At 44.9% G+C, this 14,081-nt stretch overlaps 1 protein-coding gene across 3 annotated transcripts in view; it reads left to right on the forward strand.

Annotated features, from left to right (window-relative positions):
- The first annotated feature begins 571 nt into the window (after nt 1–571).
- Nucleotides 572–14,081, forward strand: part of map4k1 (mitogen-activated protein kinase kinase kinase kinase 1) — a 25,678-nt gene continuing 12,168 nt past the window's right edge. For 2 of the 3 annotated variants that reach the window (XM_030380279.1, XM_030380280.1), the window contains exons 1-11: nt 572–1,003; nt 8,852–8,909; nt 9,171–9,261; nt 9,915–9,979; nt 10,809–10,864; nt 12,192–12,239; nt 12,457–12,499; nt 12,691–12,763; nt 13,108–13,239; nt 13,452–13,514; nt 13,718–13,799. In XM_030380279.1, coding sequence (XP_030236139.1) covers nt 896–1,003; nt 8,852–8,909; nt 9,171–9,261; nt 9,915–9,979; nt 10,809–10,864; nt 12,192–12,239; nt 12,457–12,499; nt 12,691–12,763; nt 13,108–13,239; nt 13,452–13,514; nt 13,718–13,799 — 819 coding nt within the window. In that variant the 5' untranslated portion in view covers nt 572–895. The remainder of the gene's footprint in view (nt 1,004–8,851; nt 8,910–9,170; nt 9,262–9,914; nt 9,980–10,808; nt 10,865–12,191; nt 12,240–12,456; nt 12,500–12,690; nt 12,764–13,107; nt 13,240–13,451; nt 13,515–13,717; nt 13,800–14,081) is intronic. The other variant, XM_030380278.1, reaches the window with a different exon arrangement.

The following is a 14,081-nucleotide window of genomic DNA, read 5'->3' on the forward strand; positions in this document are numbered from 1 at the left end:
CATGATTGCACAGTGTGCAGCCCCATGCAGCAGTGGAAACCCACAAAGACGCACTTAACTGGAACAGACTGACTTCAAAAGCCACGTCAACACCAGAGCCTTCCCTATGACCTCGGCCAACTGATGAAACAACTGCATTTACGCTTCATTATAAAGCAATAATGATCAAGATACTTTTATTGTGTACTTGTTAGGCCAAAATATGTCAAGTTATATTTATTCAGAATAGGTCGAGGAAGAGCAGACATAAATGCACTTTCATAAATACCTACATACATACGTAGATACATACACACACAAATACACACACACACAGACACACACACACACACACACACACACACGCGCGCACACACACACACACACACACACACACACACACACACACACACACACACACACACACACACACACACACACACACACACACACACACACACACACACACACCTAAATACATACACACACACCTAAATACATACACACACACATGCCTACAGGAAACAAAATTGTTTAAATGAAACGAAAGCCTGTTTGACAGAGAGAGAGGGTGTGTGTGAGTGGAGGGGAGAGAGAGAGGGAGCGCGAGCGAGACAGATGGGAGGGTTGCTTGAGTGAGAAACAGGAAGGTGTGTGAGTGATAAACTGAATGAGAAAAAGACATTAGCTCTAAGCTTGAGGGAGATCAGCTACCTTTCAGCATGAGCCAGTAGACACTGAGAGAGTGTGTGTGTGTCTGTGTGTGTGCACAGGAGACGGTTCAGCCAGCGTGTGTGTTTGTGGGTTGTGTATATTTATGTATGTGTGTTTGACTATTTGTTGGGACATGTGTGAGGGGCTGCGTGTGTAGACATAAAAAGATGTCAAAGCAGCATTTCTGTTGATATCAAACAAGATGGATTCCCAGCAGAAGATGACGTTGGACATCTCCACGACAGATCCCCAGGAGGACTTTGATATTCTCGTCAGGGTTGGAGGAGGGACCTATGGAGATGTGTACAAGGTCAGACACATCCACCTTCTCTTTTTTTGGTATCAATTTGAGTCTAAACACGGTCGGAAAGTCAGGCAATTTGGAAAACGTTTTTGCAACAATGTTCCGCAATGTAATAGTGCTTCTCATCAGATTCACACGTTCTCAGCAATTTGAGAAACGTGATCTGAAAAAAAGATAACATGCTTATGACAACGTTTTCATTTTGAGGCGATATAAAAAGAGGTTGCGGAGGTTTTTGGTTGTCTGCGGCCAGATGCAGGGTCTGTATGTACAGGCCCTTCAGCATGTGAACATCTGTCTTTCTCGAGCGGAAGAGCTTTACTTTCACCAATAGTGAAACAGGAATCATAAAATGTCAAACAAGATTTTATCTATATAAAGTCCTGTCGACTGCACTTGATCCTTTCAGTCGTAGAACCTTATTTGTCGCTTTAAAAGCAGCAATATTACTACACAATTCCAATAACCATATTGTGAGTAAAGGCTGGAAACTAATGTGTGTACTGTTGAACACAACCTTTCATTTTTTATAAATAGTATCTGCAATTGAATATGTTTGTAAAAAATGTGCTTATCCACTGAATTCAGGCTGATTATCATTTTCAGTGTTGAATTCTTTCTGATTTTGAAGTAAATAGAATTAGCGATAATCCCTTGAATACCCCAGTGTGAAAATACGTTGTATTATTTTACCAACACATAATAACCACTTCTTGAGACCTGAGAGAATCTTTGGAAACTCAGTACGCATGGGACTGCTTTTCAACCCCAGTCCCATCCTCTTTATAAGAAGCTCCTCAGTGCTGTCTTGGGGACATATTAACTTGGTGAATGGCGCATTAATCCACACGTTGTTTGTCCAACAAAGGAAACACCTTTGTGTTTGTCAAATCTTCGAGTTGGAATAATGTTGAAGAATGAAGAATGTAAGTCTTACATACACAAGGATTATGGTCAGTGAGGTTTTAGCTCTACCCTGGAAAGGGTTTCCAAGGTATCAGATAATAGCCGTGATGCTAGCTGTAGTTGCACTACCATAAACAGTGATTGTTCCGGAAGAGGTGAACGAGGGGGGATTCTTTTTTTTTACAGTGCATACTTGAGGAACACAGCATCACAGTGACCTCTTCTCTGAGTCCCCCTCCATCCACCCCCCCCTCCCCCCAGCCCCCAAATCCCACTTCCTTCCTGTGGGTACTGCTAGACTGGCGAGGGTCTCTACATCAGTTTTGGCAGTTTGTAAGACACACACACACACACACACACACACACACAAACACACACACACACACACACACACACACACACACACACACACACACACGCACACACGCGCACACACACGCACAGCTGTAGGTGTCTGTGGGTCTGTGTCTGACATCGCAGCCACGCCTACAACCACACACAGACGGAAGGTGTGTGTGTGTGGCAGACATGTCCTTCTGTGGAGTTTCTGGGCTCAAATTCCACGTTTATAACTCGGAGATGGCTCTCTTTAATTTCCTCTAAGTTGTTAAAATGTTAGGCTCTGTTAAAAAGGTTTACAAATTATCATTATTATGAGATTCAAAGTCCAGTGCAGTTCCTACAGACACGAATGTAGGCATCCCAGCACATTCTAGTTTCTTCTACTCCAAGGAGTGCCAAAGGCCTGAGTACGGTTGCCTCTTGCACATACGCAACCAGCTCAGGTTGCGTACCCGTGCATGTGTGCGTGTCGGCTCATTAGCATCTGTACCGTGCCCTGAGCACACCTCTCCGAAGTGTACTGAGGCCACGGGATTAAACTGTACATGAGTACGGATGGCGTGCTCACACTAGCCAAACGATCTAGACTTTAGGGGGCAAACGTACTCGGGCACGGTACAGATGGCCTAGTGTGAGTGCGCCCTTAAACGGTAGACGACCTGGCTGAGAGTGGGGTAGCCTCGCGTTGCCATGGCAGCTCTGCCTCCGTTGAGCTAGGTTGAAACCGTGTGGTCCCCACCCCCACTAACCTAGCCAGCGGAGGGGATTGGTATGCTACACTGTGAGGCTGAGGGAGATGATGCTGTTGACTTTGTGTGCATGTGTGGTTATGTAGCTGCTGTGCTCTGTCTGTGACCGATGCAAAGCAGAGAGAAGATGGAGCTGTGGGGGGGGGGGGGGGGGGGGGGGGGGGGGGGGGGGGGGGGGTGAAAAGAACTTCCTCTAAAGGAACAGTGGATAGACCCTGCTGACGGCTGTTTTTCACACCATCCTCAAGATATTTGCATGTAGTTCACACACACACACACACACACACACACGCACACACGCACACACACACACACACAAACACACACACACACACACACACACACACACACACACACACGCACACACACACTCACACACACACACACACACACACACACACACACACGACACACACTCACACCGACACACACTCACACACACCTTCTGCAATGGGTGCAGACTGCAGCATTTTTAACTGAGAGATCACTCATCTAGCAAACCAGAAACAATTACAAAAACGTTTTATTCAAAAATCTTTCATTTGGCACATTCAAACAAAAAAACGGCTCGCAAGAATCACAAATCATTAAATTGTTAATCATTAGACAATGAACAAGCAAATTGTCTAAACGTTCAAAATGGAGGCATTCATTGTGTTTTGACGTCGATCATGCAGTCATTTGTCTAGGGCAGGGGTTGGCAACCTGCGTCCCGCGGGCAACATGAGGCCCTTTGGCGCAGCCCTTACGGCTTTTTGGCCAACAATATATATATATTTTCTTTATTTTAGAACTCAAGGATAACACACATTGGATACATTTTCCTATGATTGTTGCAGGCCAAAAGTCAACCATACATATCAATTTGTAAAAATATTTTGCTTGTATATGGGATGAAAAATGTTTTTTCAGCATGAAATGTGCATCGCAAGACTATCCTGGCACACTTTTTGAGCGGGTAACTTGCTAACTAACTAACTGACTATGGTACCAAAGAAGGCAAAACACAGATAAGCTGAAAACAACATCATACATCCCTGATATTCATTTTTGTTCAGACAACAAAAATCCCATGAAACTGCATGAGAAAGTTAGGGGGTGTTTGATTATCTCATTCATCAGAGCAAGTTGTAACCCTGAGTTAATATGTTTTTTTGCTCATGCAGGCCCCAAGTGTTGCTGGGAATCAATGCAACAAGACTACTGTTTACTAGTGTTGTTATATTAAAGCAAGGTTAGGCTGATATTTTCTATGATGCAATGATATTCATTTCATTTTCACAAACTGAATGAACTGAAACCGAAGAGCTAAGCGAACTAAATTTCACCGTAAAACCTGATAGTTGATTTTTCCTGCATTCCTCCCTCATTTCTTGTTAGATGTGACATCCACTCAAATGCTTGATTTGTAGCCTACGTTTTATTGCAATTGCATGTATTCATTGCATAAACTCAAATTGTTGTATATGGCTATACAGGATATTTAATTGGTAAAGTAGCTAAATAACCTATTATAACAAATATGAGGCCCTCAGAAATCGATCCACACCCCATTTCTAACCAAAAATGGTCCTTTACAAAGAAAAGGTTGCCGACCCCTTGTCTAGCTTTAGTGTTTACCTAGCGCTGACGATGGGGCTTCTCGAAGCAGTTGTCCGCAACGGAGCAGCGAAGGCAAAAAACAAAGTAGGCCCAAGTACTACCCTACTCGAAACAATAGACTAACTCAAACGCAGTCAACCCTCATTCGTTTCAAAGTGTTCCCAATAGATACCACTCATTCTCTGTTTAGACAGAGTTGTCTCCCCCTAGGTCTGCAGTAGTAAGAAGCAGGTAGGAAACTGCGAGGCCGATGGGGTTCTGGTGTGAATTGATCGTACATAGACAAAGAAATACTATATAGGTGTACTTTGGTGGGCACTATGGCAGTTTGTTCGCGGCTCTATTCTCAAAAATATGTATCCCCAGGTCCCCAGGTTGTTAACACACATAAACCCTCAGATTGTGTTTGATTTAAATGTTCTTGTTTCAACTTCTTCTGAAGTTGAAACATAACATATGTGTGTGTGTGTGTGTGTGTGTGTGTGTGTGTGTGTGTGTGTGTGTGTGTGTGTGTGTGTGTGTGTGTGTGTGTGTGCGTCTCTCTCTCTTGTGTGCATGAGTGTGCATCAAAGTATCTCTAGTAATCTGTAAAAAACAATTTTGCAGATTTTACAGGCCTGTTTTCTGTTGGAGCAGAAGGAGGCCACAGTGATGTCACATAAAAACACATATTTCTTTACTTTACGACGCCAGATCAAGCTGTAAAGAAAGAACGAATACAATCCCCTTGGGCTACATACACCCATCTGTTGTCTCATCATTGTTTTATTGAAAGTTTATTCTCATAATGTAAGACAACATACATATGCATATACGTCTTGCTTCGTTGTTAGAATCCTATCTGGGATTAATAAAGAGCTATAACATTTATTATTGATAGAATAGTATTGATACTGTCGCAACCGGGGTTAAAGTCATGACAGAGAGAGATTGAAAGTCTCAAGTATGTAGGTTTGTCAGTATTAAATAGGTGACTCCAATCTATTGTTCTTCTGCCTAAGATACTCAGTCACAGTCCCGTCGCCGGTTTTACTTGTTCAGCAAGGGCAAATAGCAGATAATCACAGGCCAGATGAGGAGTATCTAAGGAATGCTGAAATGAATTGTCTGTGAGTATGTGTTTTTGTGTGTGTGTATGTACCGTTGTATGTGTGTGTGTGCTTGTGGTAGGTTGTTAGTGTTCAAATGCCTGCTTTGTTACCATTGAGGTTAAATTTAACGATGAAAGAGGAAGAGAAACTGGGCTTGAACTAAAAGCATCGCCCAGAATGCCAGCATGTGCTTGTGGGTTCTAATGTGCTAATTCGGAAAGGCATTTCACCCATCCTACGCTCGTCGCTCGGAGATGTGGGCCGTCTGCCCCCGAGTGCGGCCCCTGGAAACCAGCTCAAGGTGTAGCGCCCTTGCCTTGGTTACAGAGAGGGCAGGTGGGTTAGCTTGCATGTCTTTGTGGCGTATGAGGAAACAGGACAACAGGAGACCCACATGAACATGGGGTGAACCTAACCTAGACCAACTACATAATGTGCATGTGTGCACATGTTTGTCTTGGCGAGTACATCTGTGTGATGATGTGTGTATCTCTGTAAGTTATTATGCGTTTTTAAGTGGATCTGTGTGTCTTGATTCATTTGTGTGTGTGTGTGCGTTCTAGTGCATTAAAGTGTGTGTGCATTTGTGCGTAACTAATCGGTTGGAGACATGTTGCAATGTGCAACGCAACACTTTGTTAAGAGCATTGTTAATCTAACTCTAACTCCTACATGAGCTGTTACTCACAGAAAGGTGTTAGAATACAGAGGAGGGCTCAGATTATGACAGATGTGTTCATCCTTTGATTTGGAGAAAAGTGGCTTAATTATTGTCATCTGAAGTCTAACTGATTTGTATTTCAATGTGCAGTGTATATGTTCAAAATACAGTATGCACAGTTCAAGTGACAATTTACCAATCAATATTTTTATATATATATATTTTTTAACAGTCATTGCAACCTCATCAACTATAAAAGCGCCGTCTTGAGGGATCAGAGGGAACTGGGTTTTTCCCTCTTACATGCATCAATCTATTGTCGATGTTATCAGATGGAGCACGGTGTGTTTCCTGCTGTGGCTGTTATCTACAGAGACATGCTGTTCCCCGATTAAATGAAGACTTGGTTAGACAAGTCTTCCTCCCCCAGCAGACCCATCTACCTGTAGATGGTTCTGCAACTCCTATCCGCTCCTTAGTGACCTGTTTCCAAATCGCTTTGGATGACAATGTCCTGTTGTCCTTCACATCATCCGCGCTGCAGCATTAGTACCAAACAGCAGCACAGTCAGTCAAAATGCTCTGTAGGCTGCTCCTGTAGAAAGGATTTATGTCTTTGTACGAAGGGTATGTTCATGTTAAGACTGAGTGTGTGGTGCTTTATTGTATTAGGGAGCGTGCATTTTCAACCTTGACCCAATCACCAAAAACTTTAAGACAACCTGCAATATGGCATCAAAATGTAATCATGTCTGTCTTAAGGTTATTCGGTATTCCTTTCGGCATCTGTTCAGTGTGTGTCATGATGGGAGTTTGGTCACTGTGTGTGTGTGTGTGTGTGTGTGTGTGTGTGTGTGTGTGTGTGTGTGTGTGTGTGTGTGTGTGTGTGTGTGTGTGTGTGTGTGTGTGTGTGTGCATGAGATAGTACATGGTAGTGTGTCTATGCATCTCTTTACAAAAGTCTACGGTGAGCCGATGTGGTAGCGGGACCATAGCAACGGCTGACGTTTATCTACATTGCATATCCATTGCGGGGAATGTGTTTGACTTGTTACTGTAGATCAGTTATTGTGTAATTGTACAGCTTGAGATGGTCTTTCCTTTTAGTGACCTTTCCGACCACGCACACACACACGCATACTTGCATACTCACACACACACGCTCACGCAAACATACATGCACACACTTATAATGACACATACTTAAAGACACATTTATGCACACGGTCAGAGATACACACACAAACACACACCACATACACACACACACACACACACACACACACACACACACACACACACACACACACACACACACACACACACACACACACACACACACACACACACACACACACACACACACACACACACACACACAGCCAAAATGGAGTTTCCATTGTCTGTTGTTATTTACAGCAGCGGTCCTCCCACACATAAAAAGCCATCGGAGACAGAAAGAGTTGACTTATAATATCAGAATGTAATGAACAAGTTGTTTCCAGTTGGTTATGTTTGCGGGAATTATCATCATTCAATGATTTTTGCCTGTAATGCAACAGTTCCCTGTTTTAAATAACACAAAGTCTAAGTTTATTGTCTGCCTCATTTGTTTCTCAACTAATTAACTTCCGGTCAAAGAAGAGTCAGTGCTATGCGTTAAGCTCCATGATTTGAGGAATTGGTTAAAGAAGGGACATGTTTAGAAAATGTAAATACACAAAAACAGTCTTTTACTATTTTTTCAAAGCAGTCAAATACGTTTCCACAATAAATAAATTAAAAATAAACAAAAAAACGGTTCAGATTAAACTCTATCTATTTATACCATTATTAGATTAAACATAATTCCTTAGCAACTAGCTCATCTTATTTAAGACAGTGGGGGGCAGGGTGGTGTTGATTTACTCCAGACATATGCCTTCTGCCTAATATTTGTACAGATTTGAAGTCCAAAATTCGCTATGAATATGGCCCTAATATTTGGACTTTATCTTCAATCAACGAGCTGATTGAAAATCGTCTTTGCCGTGGCTCATTAAGATAACTAACTGACCCTAACCCTACCACACAATATCCAATAATCTACACAACATGACTAACTTATCTCACTCGAACACATGCTGAGCCCACAGTTCTGTGGCTGGGTTCAAGGTCTGCACGAAGCATTGAGTTGTCTGGTGTTAGTCAAGTCTTCTATTCATCCAACCGTCACACATCTAAAGGTCAGAGACAGAGGTTGCGGGGAGAGGGAGGGAGGGAGGTGGGTACAGTAGTGTGAAAGCAGTCAGAGTCAACATAGAGGGTTGCATTTGTGCATGCAAAATGTCCATGACGTGATCGTGGACATGTTTGTCATTTTAACCCATGTAAAAAAATTGTGTTGTATGTCCCTGCGATGTGCACAGCAATTAAAGTGACCATTTTCACAACTATACAAAATAATACAATTGCGCGTGTGTGTGCGCGTGTGTGCGCGCGTGTGTGCGTGTGTTCTCTACAGGCTCGTTACAAACAGAACGGTGAGCTGGCAGCCATGAAGGTGGTCACGATGGAACCAGGTGAGATGACCAATAGGATCACTTCCGTTACTATGATGACTGGAACGTGACCGTCGGAAGAACTACATCTCAATGCAGTCACATGTTTCTCTGTACTCACTTCCCTGTGCCTCCCTCATGTATCACTCCCCCTCACTCTCTGCCTATTTGCCTTGTATCCACCACCCTTCTCTCTGCCACTCACTAATATCTCTCTCTCTCTCTCTCTCTCTCTCTCTCTCTCTCTCTCTCTCTCTCTCTCTCTCTCTCTCTCTCTCTCAGAGGATGACTTCTCCATCATCCAGCAGGAGATTGTCATCGTGAAGAGCTGCAAACACAACAACATAGTGGCCTACTACGGCAGCTACATATGGTGAGCTTTGCTCCATCTCTCTCTCATCTTGCACTCTCTTTGTCGCTCTCACTTGCTCTCTTTCTCCCTCCCTCCCACACACTCTCTCTCGCTCTCTCTCTCTCTCTCTCTCTCTCTCTCTCTCTCTCTCTCTCTCTCTCTCTCTCTCTCTCTCTCTCTCTCTCTCTCTCTCTCTCTCCCACTCTCCCTCTCACTCTCTTCCCCCCTCAGTTATCAGAATGAATCATGTATCATCCTGCAAGTTAACTGTATAATGCCCAAAGGGAAGTGGCATGATAGGACTCTGGCTAAGAGTACGATCACTGATCCCCGAGCAGGATGCCTCGACATCCTTCCTGCTCCGAAATGACATCTTTCTGAACCCAATTCAATTTCGATAATAGCACCAGCGCCAAATGAACTAAGATACCATTACGTGATTTCTCGTTAATCAGAAAGTTGCCTAAATCAAGTCACCTCTCACCACAACTAATCAAATTTCTTTAACTCTAGCAAACAGCGGAATGTAGAATGCACCATGCGTTCTACATTCCATATGCAAATGAGCCTCTCTCCGTGTGACGGACTGGGCTCAGGAAGGCGCCTGTGCTCGGTCTGTGCCGTGTTCTTGCTGCCCAGTACAGACTCACAGAGCGCCGTCTGTCTGTCCGCAGGGCCAACAAGCTGTGGATCTGCATGGAGTTCTGCGGCGGGGGCTCCCTCCAGGATGTCTACCACGGTGTGTGTCTGTGGGCGGGGCTATCTAGAGCCGTGACTAAAAACAGACAAGTGCTCGTGTCTGTTGTAAAACGGGAGGGTACTCTCTGATGTTAAGAGATTAATGTGTTTGTTCCCACCGCCACCTCACGTTAACGATGTTCTGTTCTGTTTCTCTTCCCCTTCCTCCCTCTCTCCCTCTAACTCTCTCTCTTTAACACTATCGCTCTCTCTCTCTCTCTAACACTATGTCTTTCTCTAACACGCTCTCTTCCTCTTCCTCCAACACTTTTTCTGTCCCTCCCTCTCTCCCCCCCCCTCTCTCTCTCTCTCTCTCTCCTCTCTCTCTCTCTCTCTCTCTCTCTCTCTCTCTCTCTCTCTCTCCTCTCTCCCCCCCCCTCTCTCTCTCTCTCTCTCTCTCTCTCTCTCTCTCTCTCTCCTCTCTCTCTCTCTCCTCTTCTCCCTCTCTCTCCCCCCCCCCCCCCCCCCCCCCCCCCCCTCCTCTCTCTCTCTCTCTCTCTCTCTCTCTCTCTCTCTCTCTCTCTCTCTCTCTCCCTCTCTCTCTCTCCCCCCTCTCCTCTCCCCCCCCCTCTCCTTCTCCTCTCCCCCCCCCCCCCCCCCCCCCCCCCCCCCCCCCCCCCCCCCCCCCCCCCCCCCCCCCCCCCCCCCCCCCCCCCCCCCCCCCCCCCCCCCCCCCCCCCCCCCCCCCCCCCCCCCCCCACCCCCCCCCCCCCCCCCCCCCCCCCCCCCCCCCCCCCCCCCCCCCCCCCTCCCCCCCCCCCCCCCCCCCCCCCCCCCCCCCCTCTCTCTCTCTCTCTCTCTCTCTCTCTCTCTCTCTCGCTCTCTCTCAGTGACTGGTCCTATGACAGAGCTCCAGATAGCCTACATCTGCAGAGAGATGCTGCAGGTGGGACCACCTCTGCTGCCTCACCTGGTTGACTCATTAGTAGCCCTGCTGTCGGGTTGACCATGTTGATGTTAACATGGGGTTATGTTGTGATGGGTGTTTCTATAACAGGAACTACCTCCATGTTGACGTTAACATGGGTTATGTTTTCTATATCAGGGCTTGCCTACCTCCGTGCTGATGTTAACATGGGGTTGTGTGGTGAAGGGTGTTTCTATAACAGGAACTACCTCCATGTTGACGTTAACATGGGTTATGTTTTCTATAACAGGGCTTGACTACCTCCATGTTGATGTTAACATGGGGTTATGTTGTGATGGGTGTTTCTATAACAGGAACTACCTCCATGTTGACGTTAACATGGGTTATGTTTTCTATAACAGGGCCTTGACTAGATCCATGTTGATGTTACAGTTTTTCTCAATCATTTAAACACGTTTTCTGAAACTAAAGCATAAATTAAACACTGTTGTGATACATTTAAAACACTTCCATCAAAATACTGTTGACATATGTTTTGGCTTCATAAGGCCATGTTATATATTCCAATGTATAAAATTGTTTAGAAATAGCTTCCTTTTTTGAAGTTGCAATTTGGTGGTACATACAGTATAAAGACTGTTGCCATTTTGTAATATGATACTGTCAATATATCATATTGCATTGACACAATTGTATCAGAATAGGATACAATGCATATTTGTCTTATCCAATAAGCTCCAATGGGCTAAACTCACAATCCCTCTCCAATTCTCTCTCTCTCTCTCACACCAATTTTCCCAGAGTCATACTGTTGATAAGTTGATACTGCAACATTGTTGGAGTTCTGAGAATACACCAATGTTACCTATTTTGGCGAACCTCACAGTACAGTAATTGCACTGATAAGTAAAAATGAAAAACACAACAGTTAGAAAATGTCTTTCCGGCGATTAAATTATGTCTGGAGTCTTGTAGTTGATACATGAGCTTCATCAAGTTTTCAGAATTGTGCGCATAGTTCCGTTTTTTGTGTGTATACAATGGAGAAAAACTGTAACATGGGGTTATGATGTGATGTGGGTGTTTCTATACCAAGGCCTGGACTAGATTGATGTTGATGTTAACATGGGGTAATGTTGTTTCTATACCAGGGCCTGGACTAGATTGATGTTGATGTTAACATGGGGTTATGTTGTGATGGGTGTTTCTATACCAGGGCCTGGACTAGATTGATGTTGATGTTAACATGGCGTTATGTTGTGATGGGTGTTTCTATACCAGGGCCTGGACTAGATTGATGTGGATGTTAACATGTGTTATCTTGTGATGGGTGTTTCTATAACAGGGCCTGGACTACCTCCATGGACAGAAGAAGATTCACAGGGACATCAAGGTCAAAGCTTTCCTTGTTGAACTGTACAATGTGGGGGCTCTTATTCTGAAATGAATTATTTTTCTTTGAATTCAGAAATCATGAGGCTTGTGTTGTGACATCAATTACTGTTATTGTGGTTGCGCTATCGCCGTTAGAGACTGACCGTAAGCTAAAAGCAAACCTCCCTATTTGGTCTGTTATTGAATTCTTGTAACTGTCCACCATTATTCCTCAGGGCGCCAACATCCTCCTCAATGACCAGGGAGAGGTGAAGCTAGGTAAGGAGTCCGCCTGGCGAAGACCAGAAAATAAAAGCAATCTAAACTTACCTTTGCTATGCAGCTGGCCTTCCAGTCACAACAAGTAGTATATTTCCTTCAGAGCACAAAGTATCATAAGACTCATTGGAGAGCCTCACGCACCATCGACTGAATCAAGTGTTCTTGTGTTTGTTATCACCATTCTTTAGCGGACTTTGGGATTTCTGCCCAGATTACAGCGACTCTAGCTCGCAGGATGTCCTTCATTGGGACGCCATATTGGTGAGGTCAAAAGTTCAGTTCCTATTTAACCAGCTAGGACCAGAATTTAAAATGTAAAATGTCTTAAACTTGTTATAGTCATGGACTCATGGAGCTGTGATTGTAACTATATCGACTGAAATTAATGAATGAATTAAATGAACGGTATGTTATAACTGCTAAATGCCTGCACAGTACTACATAGAGGACACTATGGCCAGGATTTTGTCAATTTGTTGGCCTTCGGTCGATGCTTTTACCGCTGAAGGACGCTTGAATTGCATTCATTCTTGGCATGGATAGGAACTGAACGAGGGGACAGGAAGCCCTGACCAGGGCAGTGTTAATGCTCTTCCTGTCCACAGGATGGCGCCAGAGGTGGCGGCTGTGGAGATAAAGGGAGGCTACAATGAGCTGTGTGACATCTGGTCGGTCGGCATCACAGCCATAGAGCTGGTGGAGATGCAACCACCCTTGTTTGATGTACATCCACTACGGTAAGCACACACACACACACACACACACACACACACACACACACACACACACACACACACACACACACACACACACACACACACACACACACACACACACACACACACACACACACACACACATTCAGTCACACCCACAACGGTAGGTACAAACTCTCTCACACACACACTCACACACACAGTCCCACTAACAGACGTCTACTCCTTCCCAGGGTCCTGTTCCTCATGTCTAAAAGTGGCTACCAGCCTCCCAAATTAAAGGACAAGTCCAAATGGTGAGGAACACCACGATAACCAAATAGAGCAAGAGAAAAACGTTCTCAGATTTAAAAGAGCAAGGAACAAACCTTTATTTTTCTCCTCCATCTCTCTCTCTCCCTCTCTCTCCTCTCTCTCCTCTCTCCCCTCTCTCCCTCTCTCCTCTTTCTCCCTCTCTTTCTCCCACTCTCTCTCCCCCCCCCCCCCCCCCCCCCCCCAGGTCCTCTGCGTTCTACAGCTTTGTGAAGGCCATGCTGGTGAGGAACCCCAAGAAGAGGCCGAGTGCCTTCAAGATGCTGTCGGTGAGTCTGGGGCTGAGGGCTCACCAGGAGGGGAGGGCTGCGGGGTAGGACACTGATTGGCCGATACCGACAAAGGTCACTATATTCCCCATGATCAAAACGTTGTTTTGATGTCATCGACCGGGGATGATTTCACATGTGAACGTAGCCATGTGGGACGGACATGTATTTTATGAAATAGCACCAAATTAACGATGTGATGTATTTTGGCGGATCTACCAATATTGGCCAGTATAGCGGCGCTGTAGAATCAAACCCTGTCATACAAAGGATGACGTGGCT

The sequence above is a fragment of the Gadus morhua genome, chromosome 16 (assembly GCF_902167405.1).
Source record: "Gadus morhua chromosome 16, gadMor3.0, whole genome shotgun sequence".
NCBI classification, from domain to species: Eukaryota; Metazoa; Chordata; class Actinopteri; order Gadiformes; family Gadidae; genus Gadus; species Gadus morhua.